This window comes from Macrobrachium rosenbergii, chromosome 4, assembly GCF_040412425.1.
Source record: "Macrobrachium rosenbergii isolate ZJJX-2024 chromosome 4, ASM4041242v1, whole genome shotgun sequence".
Taxonomy (NCBI): domain Eukaryota; kingdom Metazoa; phylum Arthropoda; class Malacostraca; order Decapoda; family Palaemonidae; genus Macrobrachium; species Macrobrachium rosenbergii.
In genome coordinates this window covers 51,339,878-51,358,115 of record NC_089744.1, presented here as the reverse complement: position 1 = coordinate 51,358,115, position 18,238 = coordinate 51,339,878, and the positions used below count along the sequence as shown (strand labels likewise).

At 38.7% G+C, this 18,238-nt stretch overlaps 1 protein-coding gene across 4 annotated transcripts in view; it reads right to left on the bottom strand.

The window, feature by feature from the left end:
• LOC136834414 (zinc finger and BTB domain-containing protein 41-like) overlaps positions 1-18,238 on the bottom strand; it is a 96,792-nt gene that overhangs the window by 36,065 nt on the left and 42,489 nt on the right. For 3 of the 4 annotated variants that reach the window (XM_067097006.1, XM_067096988.1, XM_067096997.1), the window contains exons 2-3: positions 4,671-4,767; positions 4,136-4,327 (exon numbers count right to left, since the gene is read on the bottom strand). In XM_067097006.1, the coding sequence (XP_066953107.1) occupies positions 4,136-4,327; positions 4,671-4,748 (270 nt within the window). In that variant the 5' untranslated portion in view covers positions 4,749-4,767. Of the gene's footprint in view, positions 1-4,135; positions 4,328-4,670; positions 4,768-6,551; positions 6,999-18,238 lie in introns of those variants that run through there. The other variant, XM_067096977.1, reaches the window with a different exon arrangement.

The window sequence follows — 18,238 nt, the reverse complement described above, 5'->3', positions numbered from 1 at the left end:
CATTCATTGCTTTCAAGCACTTTGTCTTAATATATTTCAGATGTAGGATCCAAGTCAGCTTGCTATCAAAACCCAAGAAACCTTGTTTCACCAACACATGGCATTCTCTGCCCATGTATGAACAGATCTGGATCAGGATCCAGATCCTCTCATATGGCAGAAGTGCATTATTACCGTTTACTTGTTGTAAATCTAAAACCATTCATCTTAGCCAACTTTATGATATTATCAATACAAAGCTGAAGGTGGCATTCAGCTACTGCCATTCTTGTTGCTGCAAAAGATATTGAAAGATCATCAACAAAAAGAGTATATGTTACATCTGGGGGAATTATTTTGGATACCCCATTGAATGCTAAGGTGAACAAGGTTACACATGCAACACTTCCTTTTGACATCCTTCTTCTTGGTCGAATACATCTGACATTGTTGCTCTGACCTGACCCTGAAATAACATGTTTATTGAAAAAAACCTTGATAAAAAGAGGCAAACTGCCTCTCAGATTACATTCATAAAGGTCCCTCAGAATGTCCTATCTCCATGTTGTAACATAAACCTTCTCAAGATCAAAGAAAGCACTGATGAGATGCTGCTTTTAGCAAAAGCTCTACATACTGATGATTCTATCTGAACCAACACATCAGTTGTGGAGTGCATACTTCAAAAAACACACAGAGCTGGGGACAAATATTTACCATGTTCTAAGTACCACATTGAACATGCATTCACCAATTTTTCTGTGATTTTACACAGACATGATGTCGGTGCAATGGGCCAATAATTCTCTTTCTTGAAAGGATCTTTCCCTGGGTTCACAAATGGCAGTAATTTTAGCATCTCCCATAGCTTAGAGAAGACATGTTCTTGGAAAATTCTGTTAACCCTTTAACGCCGAAGCCCTATTTACAAAAACGTCTCCCGTATGCCGGCGGCGTTCGGTGAGTTAGCGCCGAAGCGGAAAAAAAATTTTTTTCAAAAAATCACAGCACGCTTAGTTTTTAAGATTAAGAGTTCATTTTTGGCTCTTTTTTTTTGTCATTGCCTGAAGTTTAGTATGCAACCATCAGAAATGAAAAAAAATATCATTAATCATATATAAATATTGGAATATATGACAGCTAAAAAAACTCGTATATAATTGTATACAAATCGCTGTAAGCAAAACGGTTAAAGCTAAGGAGTTAATTTTTTTAGTTGTATTGTACACTAAATTGCGATGATTTTGGTATATAACAAATTTTAAAACGATCAAAGCAACACAGAGAAAATATTATCACAAAATGATGCATGAATTAAGTAGCAGCGTGGTCAGAAAAAATTTTTTTAAAAATTCACCATAAATAAAAATATTGTGCTAGAGACTTCCTGTTTGTTGAAAAATGAAGCTAATTGATTGAATATTACTAAACTGTAAGTGTTTTAGCTTACAATTGCAGTTTTCGACCATTTCGGTCGAGTTAAAGTTGACCGAAAGTCGAATTTTTTCTATCTATCATGATTTATATGAATATATTTCAAAACTGATAAAAGCTACAACCATGAGTCATTTTTTGTTGTATTGTAAATGAAATTGCGCACATTTTCATATATAAAACTTTATGTAACGACTAATATAAAACGGTGCAAATATTACGACAATGAGACGAAAGAATTTCTGAGATGTTCGCCGAGTTACCACAAAAACGTAAGGAAAATGTTTTTTTAAATTCACCATAAATCGAAATATTGTGCTAGAGACTTCCAATTTATTGCAAAATGAAGGTAAACGGTTGAATATTACTAGAATGTAAGAGTTTTAGCTTACAATTGCGTTTTTACCATTTCGGTCAAGTTAAAGTTGACCGGGTTGAAATTTTGCAGTTATCGTGATTTATGTGAAAATATTTCAAAACTGATAAAAGCTACAACCATGAGCTATTTTCTGTTGTATTCTACATATAATTGTGCACATTTTCACATATAAAAGTTTATGTAATGACTAATGTAAAACGATGCAAACATTACGACAACATAACGAAAGAATTTCTGAGATGTTCAGCCGAGTTATCAGCGGCAGAGCGTAAGGAAAAAATGTTTTTTTTCAGAAATTCACCATAAATCGAAATATTGTGCTAGAGACTTCCAGTTTGTTGCAAAATGAAGGTAAATGATTGAATATTACTAGAATGTAAGATTTTTAGCTTATAATTGCGTTTTTACCATTTCGGTCGAGTCAAAGTTGACCCGAAGGTTGAAATTTTGGCAGTTATCGTGGTTTATATGAAAATATTTCCAAACTGATAAAAGCTACAACCATGGGTTGCATTTTGCTGTATTGTACATGAAATTGCGCACATTTTCATATATAAAACTTTATGTAACGGCTAATATAGAACAGTGCAAAAATTACGACAAAATGACGAAAGGATTTATGAAATTTTCGGCTGAGTTACCGCCCGTGCGTAAGAAAAAAGTTTTTTAAAAAAATTCACCATAAATCAAAATATTGTGCTAGAGACTTCCAATTTGTTGCAAAATGAAGGTACATGATTGAATATTACTAGAATGTAAGAGTTTTAGCTTACAATTGCGTTTTTCAACCATTTCGGTCGAGTCAAAGTTGACCGAAGGTTGAAATTTTTTGTAGTCGACGTATGGTACGTCCACTCGGCACCCAATAGACAATTTTAGTCGATGTATGATTTGTCCAGTAGGCGTTTAAGGGTTAATAAGGCTCAATAAATAATTTCTACTTCTGCAAGAACAAGAATAATTTGTGTGTGCTGAAAGGCTGTGGGTGAAAGGAAGGCTTCACTGGAGGAGGAGATTGCAACAGGAAACTTAACAGCATTAAGGAGTTCTTTAGTGGAAACAGCAGTGGAAAATTGCCCTGAGTACCACTTTTGAAAGATTGGTAGGAGGCAGTGGGAAACCATGAACATGTGCTGCTGCCTCAGCTGGGGAGAACTCAGCACAAGGAATTGGGTTAGCAATTGTTGAAGAGCACAGGTTAGTTGTCTTTCGCGTGTACCCGAGAGAGAGAGAGAGAGAGAGAGAGAGAGAGAGAGAGAGAGAGAGAGAGAGAGAGAATGCACATTTTTAGGCCTTCCAACATTACTGCTGAACCTGTCCATACAATGAGGCCAGCCACCACACTCCTTGTAGGACCTACTAATGCAGAAAAATAAGGCCAAATATCCAACATCCTTCAAGTTTTTTGTTCACTTTTCTTGTTCAAATCCACTCTGAATGAAAAAAAGACAACATATATGAGAAAAAAGATAAAAATTTCAACTCCACTCTGAACGAAAAAAAGACAACACATATGAGAAAAAAGATAAAAATTTCAACAAGATGGTTAGAGTACAATAACACATCTCAACTCAACCCCAGCCAAAAACTAAGTGCTTCATAACTGTAGAAGGGGATGGCTTCCCCACTCACACACATACTACCAGTGAACTGTCTTGTCATCAAGTTTCAATGAATGATTCCAGCTCACACTTAGGAATACTCCTACTTGAGGTGTCAGTTTATATTGTACAATAGCACAGAAACAAATGTAGTATAACCTCTATATCTCTGCATGGTGCTACATCTTTAGTTGGCTCACTAAATAGACTGCCTCTGTTATGGACTTCACCAGTAAAAATCCAAATTGACAAATTTTTATAATAAAACTTATCTAAAAAATTTTCAAGCACTTTCCCCTGTATATTGCATAAGTTCAAGTAAAATTCTGAAAGCTAACAAACCCAAAGCAAGCTAAAGTATTTAAAAGAAATTATAATCACCATCAAACTTAAGATGTTAAATGAGTCTTTGTGAACTTTCATAAGGCATGAAGGAGGTGGTCTGGTAAGTGATATGCAAATTTTTTTTAGAATAAAACCAGGGCTCAGGCATAATAAAAGCAGGAGCAAGCAGGGAAAAACAGTTCTGAACGTATATATATAAGAAAAATAATTTGCTATATTAGCATCAAGTGTAACTGAACATTAAAAAAATTCATTCCCAGCTCTTAATTTTCATTATGCTAATAATCATCATACCAAAGTATGCTATTCAAAATGGGCATCCCATAAATGTAAAAGGGTGAAGATAAAAAATGTGTAATGAAAAGACTTACTACTAATCTACTAGTACTTTCCATACCTGTCCATCATACATGAACATTAACAAATGTTCCAATATGAATTGTTCTATGCCATAAAGTAGCAGAACAGGAGATTTACAATTGGTCATCTCCAGTGATTTTTCAAAAAAGCTGCTACAAGATGACAGGACCAGTCGATGTGCTGGGTAAAACTGATCCCCACAGGAAATAGTGACATCAGTATATATTTGCTGAAAAATTTACAATGTTATTAGACATATTTGTTTTTCTTAAGGTGAGCCATCCCCAATTATCAATATACCATACAGTACAGTACAGCGTTCTCAACTGAAACTGATGAGTTAAAGGACTTTCTATGAGGGCTTGCCTGAGTTGAGTAGGTACATGACTGAGCCCGCATGAGAGTAAAGGAGCAAGTTTCTCAATTAAATTGACTGTTACATATAAAAAGTAATTTACTGTATTCCTTTCCACCAATTACATACATTGATTGCCAAACAAACCTTACAATAAAAAAATATAACTACCTTGAGAGAAATATCAATACTGACACAATATGTCAATACTTCTTACCTGTTCTCTTAAACTGCCAAGATTCTTCGTGAAAGTGGAAGAGTGCGAATTCCATTTCAGTTCAATATATTCGCTCATATTGCCGATACCCCGTAACCTAAAGTAAGTATGAAATAAAAAAAAATTGCTGAAAACAATTAAAATCTTATGAATGGCTATCTAGGGCACCTACAATTATACTTGGGTATCTAATTCAAACTCTGGAAGAGACAAAATGTACACAATAACCCACACATTTTCATAAATAACTTAAACTCAAAAAAAGTGACTCAGTAACAGGAATCTAAACTATGTTGACATGATGACATCTGACACATGGCTGCAACATGAACACACCAAAATGAACAGGTACTAAACTGCTGTTTAACTTGCAGAGCAAATGTACTAACCAAAGTGCTTGTGACATAAACAAGTTATATATACATTATCAGCAGTTTTATAAAGATATATGCTGTACTATTTTTCATTTCAAAAGTATGCACAATGCAAAACACTGGTGTGAGTTCACACTCTTCACACAACTTAAAATGAGATAGTGGTACTGACAGCACTATAACACACTCAACGAAGATAAAAGCAGTATAGTGTGCATAATATAATTCCTTCTGCTTCTCAGCAAATCCTGGGATGAGATTGCTAGCCCCACAGATATCCAAGGAGCTTAAATACTGATGGTGACTAGTATTTCTTGGTAGTAATGGATGCAAGTACTAATCAGAACTAATGGTCAACTTCATTGATGCAACAGCTGGCACTAACATAACTTAATTAGCAGTATGTATGCATGTATATAAAATGACTTATATACAATATATGTAAAAACTTTTGATAGTGTAGTCACTGTTCATCATCAAAGGTTACACGCTCATGGTTCCCTAGGGCTCCAAAAGACAGACCAACCAATCTCAAAGAATTCTCTTATAGTTAATCTTGGCCAGAATAGTGTGTTGGCACACTGACAGAATATAAAGGGCTCAAGACAGGAGGGCTCCTATCTCATGTCCATGCCGACTGCTTTGACTCTCCTTAGTACTACTCACACAGATATGACAAAAGCGTGTATGTCTGCTATCTTCCTCATAACACTTTGGTCTGTCACAAAATTTATGTGTCCCCAACGTTTGCTCCAGAAATGGTGTTTCACATTGCATTTGTCGATCATCATAGCCCCACTCAAGCTAAGTAAAAAGTTTTAAGACTCAGTGAAATGTTACAGTTCTCTAAAATTTTAACGAGTAGGCTTCTATTTGTTAAAATTGGGAGCCAGTAGGTCTCCTGCAAGGCAAAACGTTAGAAGCAGATCACCAGGCTATGCTGTATTTGCTTTTTCCTAACAAAGCAATAATTAGCATTAATGCAATATTATTAGACAATTTTATTATTGAAACGCATCAGTTAATTACTTTTTTTTAACACTGATAGATAATTTGAGTTTCTTTTCAAGTGTTAAAGCATATACATTCATGCGGATCTACTTTCAACAGGTATTACTCGGCGAATAGTGACGTCACTAGTGTTAAGAAAATGTGTCGTGATAGTTGTCATTTTCCCAAGGGAACACAACAAGTACTTTTCATAATGGTGATCCCTGCCTAACAATTTGATATCTTAGAGACACTTTCATATAAATCTGGTGCAACAATTCCAATAATAAATTATTTTAATTATGCACAAACTAACACAGCCTAGAACCTTTACCTTGTGCTTGGGGATAGACTCGGTAATCAAGAGTTATGAAATGCACAGAAATACAACTATGGGAATCCATTTAGTTTTGTCCTAATTGAGTTTAGAAGAATTTGTGAGTATGTCCTTTAAGGCAGTGTTAATATTTTAATACATTACTAAAATTTCATGGATATGACCCAATGATCATGTTACCTAACATCATACTGTGGAGAAGTGGTACTTGTGGCCATGTAGAAACATTTGTGAGTAAATCCTTTAGGGCAATTTTAGTATAGTAATTGTGAATTACAGTGGACTCCTGCTATATCGTGGTTCAGCATTTGTGGCTTCAGTTAGTCATGGATTTTTCTGTGGAACGTAAATCCAAATAAATTGCGGAAAATTCACTAATTTGTGGATTTTTTCATAGAGCAATATTCGCTAATTACTGTATTTTTATGTTATTTTCGTGACTAAAACAAATATATTTTTTTATGATAAAATGATTTACTAATTTTCAAATATTCATATTGATGTAAACACAGCAAAATATCAATAAAACATTTTTTTAATGCATATTTAAATATTTAACATACTTCAAGGTAAAGTAAAATCCCTCAAAATCACTAAACAGCCATTTCCTGATTCGTTTTACGATGTAAACATACCTCAGTTCACCTCCCACCCCCTCTCTCTCTCTCTCTCTCAGTACAGGCAGTCCCCGGTTAACGGCAGGCTTGGTTCCGTTAACGGCACTTGTCTAGCAACCAAAATCGGCAATTTTCGGCACCAAAAATCACCGATTTCCTCTTATCAGCACCAATATACGTATACCTAACAGAGGCACCGATAACCAAAAATCAGCGCTTTTCGGCACCGATAAGCCTCAAAAATCGCAGATTTTCGGTTATCATCACACCCTCAGAACGGAACCCCCGCCAATAACTGGGGACTGCCTGTACTGTACATATCCTTTAATGAAATATGAATTACTGCATCTTAAAACATAAAAATATGAAACTAAAACTCCAAGAAGTTCACGACACCACAGAATGATTGCGTGCATACGTACAATATGTACGTTACAATGATTTATTAATTTTCAAAAAGGAAATTTTTATAATAAAATTAATTTTTTTAAATAACTCTCTATTATGACAGCTCTATTTCCTGCATCAGGCGGGAGAACGATAGTGTGTGAAAAGAATAAAATTAATAGGATCGTTTAGTTTGAACTGTTTATTCATCCACCCCTTTTGGGTGGTCTGAGTCTATAGTTTCCCATTCAGTTTTTTCTTCTTTCCACATGTGTGGGGAGGTAGGGGGGTGATACATAATAGTGAAGTCTTTAAAAAATAAATTTTATTATAAAAATTTCTATTTTTGAAATGCATCTTACCTCTCTATTATGATAGCTAATTCCAACATTGAGCAAAGGAGGTGGGAAAGGTGCGAGGACAAATTTAATATGTAAACCCAAGAAAACCATAAAATTCCTCCAGGAATAAGACGCTACTTACCTGATGATTAGCATCCATCTGTTGGTACTGTCACCAAGTGAGGACTAATTCATTAGGTAGCAAGAACTCTGAACAATGCTGGAGATTCCTTGCTAGGGATACCACTCACTCCCAATGCAAGTGGGACAAAGACTTTGTGCCTTGGCCAGCAGAGCAACGGCAGTAAAAGAATGAAGGCTCTCACCTAATACAACATAGTTACCTTCATACTCCCCAAAATTCGACAATTTCCTAACTAAATAGGAAAAGTCAGGAAAATTAGAGTACAGCTACCCTAATTATTGAGGATATGAGTTCTCCTGCCATAATGAGGGGTGAAAGAGCTCTGCAAAATTCATATTGGATTTCCACATCTTGCAGATAGCACGAGATAAGTACAAAGTTACACCTCCAGTGCGCCACATTGACAACTTTCCCCAGAGAAAGAAAGTGGTCGCCACTGCTCGCACATTGTGGAATCTTACTTTAAGCTGATGGTAAAAGAGTCAAGTCTAGATTTGCATGTGCTTTTCTCACCAGAGCCTTCAACAGACAAGACATACCACTCTTAGACAAGGGTAAGTCAGGTTTCCCAGGGCTGCAAAAAAGGCTGTTGACATTTTGTCTAATTTCCTAGTCCTTTGCAAATATACAGAGAGAGCTCTGACTGGACATAGGGAAAATTTCTTCCTCACCTAGTATCAAAGAGGATAGACTGGTGATCACGAAAGAGCAAAGGAGAAGATGAGACTTAAAATCATTCTTGGCCTTGAAAAGGGATAAAAAAGAAAAGACTGCTCCTTGGGTAGTAAAGCCAATGCTACCAAAGACAGAGTCTTCACAGTCAAATCCTTAGAGGAGGTTGTGCTCAAGGGCTCAAATGGGTGCATGCATAAATACTTAAGCACCAAATCCAAATTCCAGCCCAAGAGTTAATTTGGAGACTTAGGAATATCAATTTAGAAGGAGCAGATGGCCTCCTTAATATCCATCTTAAACGAAATATCTAGGCCAGTATGCCTCAATATAGCAGCTGACATGGATCGATACCCTTTAATGGATGGGACTGAAAAATGTCTGTTGTAGTGGAAGTTAAGTAAGAATTTAATGATGTTATTCACAGAGGTACAGGTGCAGGTAAGCCTTCTAACAGAGCACCAAGCCCTATATACTGCCCACTGTCTTTGATACAGTGCATTAGTTGACTCCCTTCTTGAGTTAACCTGTTAAGCGTCCCCGGATGAGCTCAACGCATCTTTTTCTTGCAATTAGTGGTCATATCACTGATGATAGTTTTTCAAAGTTAATATTGATTTTTATGCTTATAATTCGTACTGTAGTTAAGAGTAGAATTTTATTAAATGATAGGATAAAAACTATTACTACTACTATTATTTTATTTCATAAGACTACAAAATACTGAATGAAAAGTGTTGTACATACATGCACTATTATTCTTTCATATGCCAATCTCTAAAGCAGGGGCTAAAATCCATCTATGTACTCGTGATTGTGGAGACAAATGTTCTACATTCTCATCTAGAAACTGATTTGCAAATCTGTTTGTTTCTTTCACGAGGTAATCATTGATTTCATCATCAAATTATTTCTCAAAAATTCTAATGGATTCTCATTATCCTGGAAAATTTTCAAGCAAGTAAGGTCTCTCTCTCTCTCTCTCTCTCTCTCTCTCTCTCTCTCTCTCTCTCTCTCTCTCTCTCTCTCTCTCTCTCTCTCTCTCTGCAATGAGAAGTCATCTTCACTTCCGCTATTGGAAGAAAAGTTTGTTTCTTCAATATCCTCATCATGGAGGATTCAGAACTAGAGCTCTCATCATCAAATATGTCTTCAGTATCAGACACCTCGTTAGGATTTGATTTATCTCAACTGAAGACATGCCTCCTCTTTGTGACATTCATTGAGAACGACGAAAAACGGTGTTGTCTCTGAAAACGCCCGAGCGTACTGAAAAAATAGTCATCTAGGCATCAGCGACCAACTGAAAAGAGTTGCCAGGGAGGAAATAAGTCATCAATTACAGCTTACGTGTTCTGAGAGTGTTACCAAATGATGTTCCAACATTTTCCATACAAGTAAACGTATTATTACGGGGCTGACAGCTTGAAAAGCAGAGTTAAAGTCTTGAACGTAATATCCCGTTGAAGGCGCTGAGTAGATCACAGTAAACGTATTATTACGTGGGTGACGCTTAACAGGTTAAGGATAGGCTTCCTGCATTCCTTTGAAAAACCTCTTGCTGGTAAGAGATGGTAGACTCTCCAAGTGGTCAGCTGAAGCATGGGGAAGTTTTGGTGAAACCTCATACCTCCTGGCTGTTTGAGAAGATGTTTCCTTGGTGAAAGAAGCTGTGAGCTATCTACTAACAGAGGAACCATTCTCTGGGTGGCCACCAAAGGGTCACAAAAGTTGTGCATGAATTCACAGCTAAACAGAACTATGCTAGTACTCTTTGTATCACAGCAAAGGGGAGAAAAGCATAGAGGTCTAGATAAAACCAGTCTAAGAGCAATGCGTCGACTGCCCATGCCTGAGGATCCTGAACTGGAGAGTAGTACACTGGCAGGTAATTGTTGGACCTGGCAGCAAGCAGGTCCATTAGAAGAGTGCCCCATAGCAAGTCCATTTGGAAGACAGAATCTGGTCCTTCCTGCTCAGTTGGTTGCCACAATGTTCATTTTTCAAGGCATAACCTTGGGAAACAGAAGGATCTCCCACTCCTCTGACCAAGTGAGAATGTGACTTGAAAGGCAGAACAAAGCTTCTGATTTTGTGCCTCATTGATTGCTCAGCTATGCCAGCACTGTTGAATTGTCTGAAATGATTGTTACCTTTTCACACCTTACTAGATCCTCTAATGCTAGTAGGGCCTTCCACACAACCAATATCTCTAAAAGTTAAGTATACCTTAGTTTTACAATATCTCTAACTAAATGATATGGAGTTCTTGGTTCCTCTGTGGACCAAACCCAAGCTAAATGCCTGTCTGCTGCAACTGCTCCTCAACTTTCTGATGATGCATCAGAATATAACATGAGGTCTGGGCTCTTCAACTGGAGAGAGACTACTAGCAAAAGTCGAGGTTGATGGTTACACCATCTCAGAGGGTCCTCCAACTCCCTTGAGACCTGAATTTGAATGGATTCCAGCTGAACTTCCTGGTTCCAGCGCCTCTTGAGAAAGAAAAGAATTGGCCTTATTCTCTGCCTGGCATCCAGAACCAACTTCTCTAGTGATGCCATGTGCCCTAACAGGGTCAACCATTTCTTGGCTGGCAAGGTTGTGAAGGATAGAAATTCTTCTAGAATTAAAAGAAAGTTATCTATGCATTTCTCCTTCAGAGAAACCAGGAAATTCTTGGTGTCCAGAAGCATTCCCAGATAACCAAGGTTCTGAGTTGGTATTAGATTGGAAATTGAAATATTTATCAGTATTCCCAACATAATTGTCAACTTCAAAAGAGTATCTCTTGCCCTCAGGCCCCCATCTAAACCGGACGCTAGAATCAGCCAGTCGTCCAGGTAGAGAAACATCCGAGTGTCTAACATGTGAGCCCACTTGCTCTACTGTGATGGGACTCTTGCAAAAACTTGAGGAGCTGAGCTAAGACAAAAGTAAATTGCCAAAAACTGGTACACCTTGCCCTGAAAAACAAATTGCAAATACATACTTCCTTGAATTTGGGTGAATTGGTACATGGAAGTAAGCATCCATCATGTCCACTGTTACCACTCAATCCAAGACTATTTCCACAGCTCCTTTTAGCCCAAGAGAGTCTACTTCCTCTCGTAAGATCTGGAACGTCTCGTTGTGAAGATAAGAGGGGAACCCTAAAGGAGAACTGGCTAGCTTGCTATACATCTGTTGTTGCTAAGCCATTTCCGATAAAGGGTAACTGCCTAGTTTCTTAAGACATTGCTCTCCTCTTTCTCATAAAGAGGGGAAGAAAAGGGGAAGAACTTTTAGAAGATACTCCAATCTGCTCTGATGTCAATACAGTAGCAATCAAACAAGGATCTGCTTGACTAACAGGTGAATACGCCGAACCTCAGTGCTAAAAAAGGCTCGAGAACGCCTAAAAGAGGCTCAAGAATAGAGTACTTTGAATCCTGCCTCAGAGACTGGCAAGCTGCCCGAGGTGTCCACATGTAGAACACTGCTGAGGAAAGCACTAGAATGCTCAGGAGTTGCCCAAGTCAACAAAGAAGAGGACCGAGACTGGAAACAGGACATCTGATTAGAGCGAGAACTACAATAGAAGCTCCCACTTCCCTAAGAAGGAGAAACTAGAACTGTCTCATGAGGTAGACATCAAAAGTTGATGAGAACGCCTAAGAAAGGAAGGAAAATGTGGAGAATAAATGCGTTCATACACCCAATCGTGGCTACTCCCATGAAAATCCCTCCAGTCGGACAAAATACATGAAGATGAACCGGCATAGCCAAACCACCTGGGGGACTGAGAAGAACTTGGGAGCCTGGTGCCAGGCAAAAATCTTAATGGCAGGGAAGCATTCAGTGTCAGCCGAGCGCCTGCTGTCAAGTGCGTGTCTGAGGGCAGGTGAGCACCTACTGGCAAGACAGCTTCCGATGCAAGGCGAGCGCCTGCTTCCAGGTGAGCGCCTGCTGCCAGGTGAACACCTGCTTCCAGGCAAGAGCCTGCTGCCAGGCAAACGCCTGCTACCAGGCGAGCGCCTGCTGTCAAGCAAGCATACGTATGTCAGGTGAACGCCTCCAAGTGAATACCGAATTATCTTGCAAGGGATACTACAGGAAGAACCCGGATAGGGATCACTAGGAGTATGTGGCCTCCAGCAAGACCTACGGGATACAAAATTAGATATAGAGTGAGTGCACTAAACCTTACCTATAATATCACTCCTTAAACACAGTTGCAGGCACACTACATTGTTCGTGTTACGTGCAGTTATATAACTTGAAACAATTTTACTTTATAGCTTTCTCTTTCATACTGTTATTACATTATACAAGCTGACACTTACTTCCCATAATTATAATTTAATCGTCTTTAGCATTACTTTATTTAATATTTCATCTGTGTTTGTTTGTCCTTGAACATTACCCTTTTCTGCAACAAGAATCCTACTAAACTAATTTACTGAAATTCACTTGATCTTGTCGTGCTACTCTTTTGGTGACTGAGTGCCAACCTGTACGTGACACATGCCAAGTTGGTCAAGGGAAGACGACAACGAGGACAAACCGCTTCCACTCCTGGACATATCCCGCTTCCCTGTACCTCCAACAGTAGAAGGAGAGTCACAGGGTGTGGCTAGGGTACAGCTAACAGGATGGGAGGAGGTTGGCACTTCCTCTGTCCCAAGGGGAAAATCTGAAGGATGAATAATTGGATTGATAAAGCAGTAAGTGGCCCTAAGACTATAATTATAGCTATATCACTTCTAATTGCCAAACCTCATATCCTGAACAACATGGGGAGCATTGAGAGGAGAAAATTTTGAAGGAGAAACATTACTAGGAAAACTGGGAGAGCAGCAAGAGCTGCTTTTTGAAAGGTTGTGAAAATGAGAAACTTACTTCTAAACTCACTTCCTGTCCTAGAGTTAGAAGATTTTTCTGTCTTTTCCTAATCTTATCTGCTTCTTATATCTGCTTCTACAGTACTTTTAATAAATATTCATTATTTCATCTGACCAACCAATACACTGATATAGAGATCATTGGTTGTGACTGTCGCAAACTGAAGAATAACCAAATTGACGGTCATAAACTGAAGAGTAGTCGGGTATGCACCCTCTTACCTTACAGATTGGAAATGACTTGTCTTTCTAATCTTTGGAAGATATCCTATAAAATGACAACTATAAAACAAGAAAACCCAAACCAAATTCAGATAATGATCTAATCAATGAAATCACATAAACACTCAAATGTGTCCTCACAGGCCAACAACGGAGAAAAAATTGAATGGAAAACTATAGACGCACAAGCCACCCAAAAAGGGATGGGTGAATAGACGGTTCAAACTAAATAATCCCATTAATATTTTACTTTTCACACTCTAGTCCTCCCTCATGATGCAGAAAATACAGCTATCATAGAGAGGTTAGATTCATTTAAAAAATAAGGTTTACGTCCTGTTCAAAATTCTCAATACATTTTTCCTGAACTGAAATGGGAGCAGAAGGCCAGGCTAAAGAGGAAGCATCAGCACTAACTAAAGCATTAGCAAAGCAAAAGCCTAGACTGAGTATGGATAACTACAGATGAAGGGCCTGGAGAAAGGGGAGAAATGACAATTTGATAACCTGACCTAATTAGTTGCTTTTACAATCTATCTGCTTCCCTTCTCTTCCTATACTAACGAACGTAAGCAGAAAGTCCTTCGAAAATCCCTACTACAGTACCTATTCTCCCGATCACATTTTATACCATTGCAGCCGGCATAAACAGTGTATCTTCTAAAAAATCAACATGCTGTTAACAGAGTAATCCTTCATACAGAACCTGACGTTCTTAGCCTTGATTCCGGTGGAGGCATCCTAGGAAAAATAAATGTACATTACCAAGATAGTAGCAAACAGCCATGAAATACCAACAAGCACCTATACACAATGGCTGCAAGGAGAATTCTGACAGGAGCTAAAACATTCAAAACACACATGGTGGAGAACAGGTGTACAAGGCAGTCATCCGAACAGCCATTCGATCTTTTGTTTGAATGCCAACTCGCCTAGCGGTGCGGAGATTTAAGCTAATTTTAACAGCAGGTAAGATTCATCCCAAATAAATAGTCCTCCTGCCCTGAGTGTAACTGGATAGCTTGACAGCTTAATGATACACCCACTCATGCAACTGTTTTGCCAACTGAGAGAGGTGGAAGGAAGCGGATACCCCTCCCCTAGATGATTGACGTAAGCTCCAACTGTGAATCATTGCTCATTAATACTACGGAGTGACCCATCACCCAATCTCGTAATTCTTACTCGCTTAACAGCACTGCTACATTTCCACTGAAGGAAACATTGGTAAGGGTACCTGTACAAAATATAAATATTTAATTGATTTATTTTTTAAATATCTACCTCTCCATTATATACCGTATTTGCTGGTGCATAAGACGCACCCCTATTTTACAAGGATATTTTGTAGAAAAAAAAAAGTTTTAGTATGTTTCATCATAAATTTATTTCAAGATATTTTAAAGAGATTTTGTAAGGAAAAATGTATGATTCTGTGCATGAAATATAATATTGTGAGAGTATACTGGAATAAAGTATGAAATCATATGTAAATCTACACTCACCTTTAATGGAAACTAAATGAAATTTACCATAAATAGGCAATGTTTATGTGACAGGCCACCAGGATGGCACTATGATTTTGTTGACATCCACTCATTGCAAATGGCTGACAGGCTAACTATGGCTTGTTTTCAATATTTTATTGATAATAAAATATTGAAAACAAGCTGAATTATCAGTTTGTTATCACACTTACAAAAAATTTCTTAAGATACGTCGGCAGTTAGCCTGTCAGCCATTTGCAATGAGTGATGTCAACAAAATCATAGTGCTAGTGGCCTGTCTCAGGAACATATAAATGTTGTTTATTTATGGTTAATTTCATTTAGTTTCCTTTAAAGGTGAGTGTAAATTTACATATGATTTCATACTTTATTCCAGCAACACAATTTAGTGTAATAATTTGGCTAGTTTGTCAATGTTTTATTACTGCATTAGTAGAAATTTTTGTGCCTATCCGGTATGCTTGCCATAGGCTAGGCCTAGCCTAGCCTATGACACTTGGTCTCCCATCTGTAATACGGCCGCATTGGACGCAGGGCAGTTTTTTATACATTTCAAAATTAAAAAAGAGCATCTAATATGCTGGCCAATATGGTAGCTTTTACTTCCACGCCAGCAGAAATTCGACAGATTGAAACAAAAAATGAGAACACTTGGTTTTCTATGAATATCCTTCTATCCATCTACTTTCCCCATCCCCAACCAGGGATCTAATAGGTACAACCACCTATAGCCGGTCAGTCAACTTCTGTTCACTTTGAATGTAGGGAGGTAGGGAGGGCAGTTTATATAATGGAGAGGTAAATATTTAAAAAATAAATCTTAAACTATTTACATTTTTTAAATGAACCTTACCTATCCATTATATGGCTGATTCCTACATTTGAAACAAGAGGTGGGCAAAGTGAAAACCAGCCAACCCTTAAAGGATATTAGTAACAAAATATTTGTACAAAACAACTGTTTGTTTTAACCAGTAAATTCAATCCATAGGCTATAAATGCCGCCTTAGGACGACTGTCACTCAAGCACGAGATCCTCACCATGAAGATAACTGAGGTCTCTTTGGAGGATTCCCCCTTCAGCAGGAGGGGGGGGAAGGGTTACTGTGCCAAAACTCTGCATAGCCAATGACAGATAACTGACAAGTACATATGTAGAAAAAGGTATACTTTTAATACTCAATACTGAGTACCTCCAAGCTTCCCAAAAACAACAACCAGGTCTAAAAGGCAGTAAACCAAAAAAGGCTACTTAACGATTCAGGACATATCTGCTACACAAACCAGAGGAGTTAATGCTCTGCAATAATCGTCTTTAATCTCCGCATCATGAAGATAAGCCAAAGTAAGTACAAGATTACCATGTCACTGAGTGACTTCAATATCTTATCTAAGGATAAGTTTTCATATTAAAAGTTGTAGCCATTTCTTAAAAGTCCAGTGGCTTACCTTCCATTAAGGAAAGAAATAGGACATTGCATTTCTACTCTTAGGAAACTCCAGTTTCCATATCATTTAAGACAGAACCTTTACATCACGTTTAATTCTGTCAGTGCAATTCCAACAATCTTTACAGACAGTACTGGACCCCCAAGGGGTCAAGTTCCTCAAGCCCTAGTGACTCCAGGATAGGTGAAGATACAGTTGTAAGTAAGGGCCTAGCCCAAAACAGTACTTAGCTCAAAATAAGGTAAAGATAATTGCCTCTTCTTTAGCAAGGCCAATCTTGTCTAACTAAGATTGGGGCGCTCTCACTCTTTAGCTGCGTCTAAGGCTACTGTGAAGTTTCCACAGAAACTTCTTTACAAGTTAGTTCTAAACAGTTCAAAGGTCAACAAAATAAAGAACTGAAGAACTGCATGCAGATTCCAAGGTAACGTACGTAGCAGAGACCTGGGAAACTCCAGTTTACCACCTTGAAAAACATCTAGATTTCTTTGTCCTCAGACAAGCCTATAGCCACAGCCGACACAGCCCTTTAACCTTAAAAGCTGCTACCAAGAAGTTTCCTCATGCTTGAGAAAAAGAGCAACCTAACTATGTTGTTTATAGAGGTATCGGGGCTGGAAAAAACCCCCTGAATGTGGGACCATGGCTTACACCCTGATCACTAGTGTTGGAAAATCGATTAGTAGATTCTACCCCAGCACTGATATTGGCATTATTGCGAGATCCCACCTTCAGCTCACCAAAACCATGGACCATACCAGGCAGTCATCTGTACCTTGTTGGATTATGATGAAACATTTCATCTCTTGGTTGCGTGCATCCAGCACTGAAAGGAGCTGGAAACCCAACCTTCCCTGGTCACCTGGGGTAATCAATGCCAAGAGAAAACTTACAAAGTTGCTCTAGTACACTGATGACTTCCTGAAACCTAGCAAGAGTAAAAAAGGCATTACAATCTAGATCTACCCAGGGAACAGCTTGGTGTCCCTGCCCAAGCCTGGCGCGAGGAGGCGGGCGCCAAACACTTGGGAGAAGACAGGAGCTTGGTGGTGGAATGGATCTTCGAGGAAGACGATGGGCACTTTGGGTGCTTGGACACCAAAATAAGGGCGCACAAGAGGCGAAACATGATCCGGGCTGTCCCAAGGACAACGACGAGGACACGCCGAAGAGGAGGCATGCAGGTCCATAGTGTTGCAGGAGGGCTGCAGGCCACGGCTGGCCTCCCTGTACCTCTTGACTGGACAGAGGGAGCAGTCTGCATCAGTGATGTGCCTCTTAAGAGGACGCGATGAAGCAAGGTAGTGGTATGGGTGCTTCTCGTCAGGGCTGGAAACCTGACTCTGAAGAAAGCCGATGTTCACACACTGAGATGCCTTTACAATGGCACTTTGTCACAGCCTGGGAACACTCAACAGGCTCAAAGGAGGGGGCAGCTTGCCAGTGGGCAAACCCCACCAGCCTCCCTTAGACCTCCGGTATGTCTTATCCCCGGTGCAAGTGAGTGGGACAGGAACCTAACCTTTGTCTAGGAGCATTGGTGGGACGAGCAGCCATCTCCTCAACATGCATAACACTGTCACTTTTCACAGCACTATCACTTTGCACATTCTTCAACACCTGCTCCATAAGAGCTCTAATGG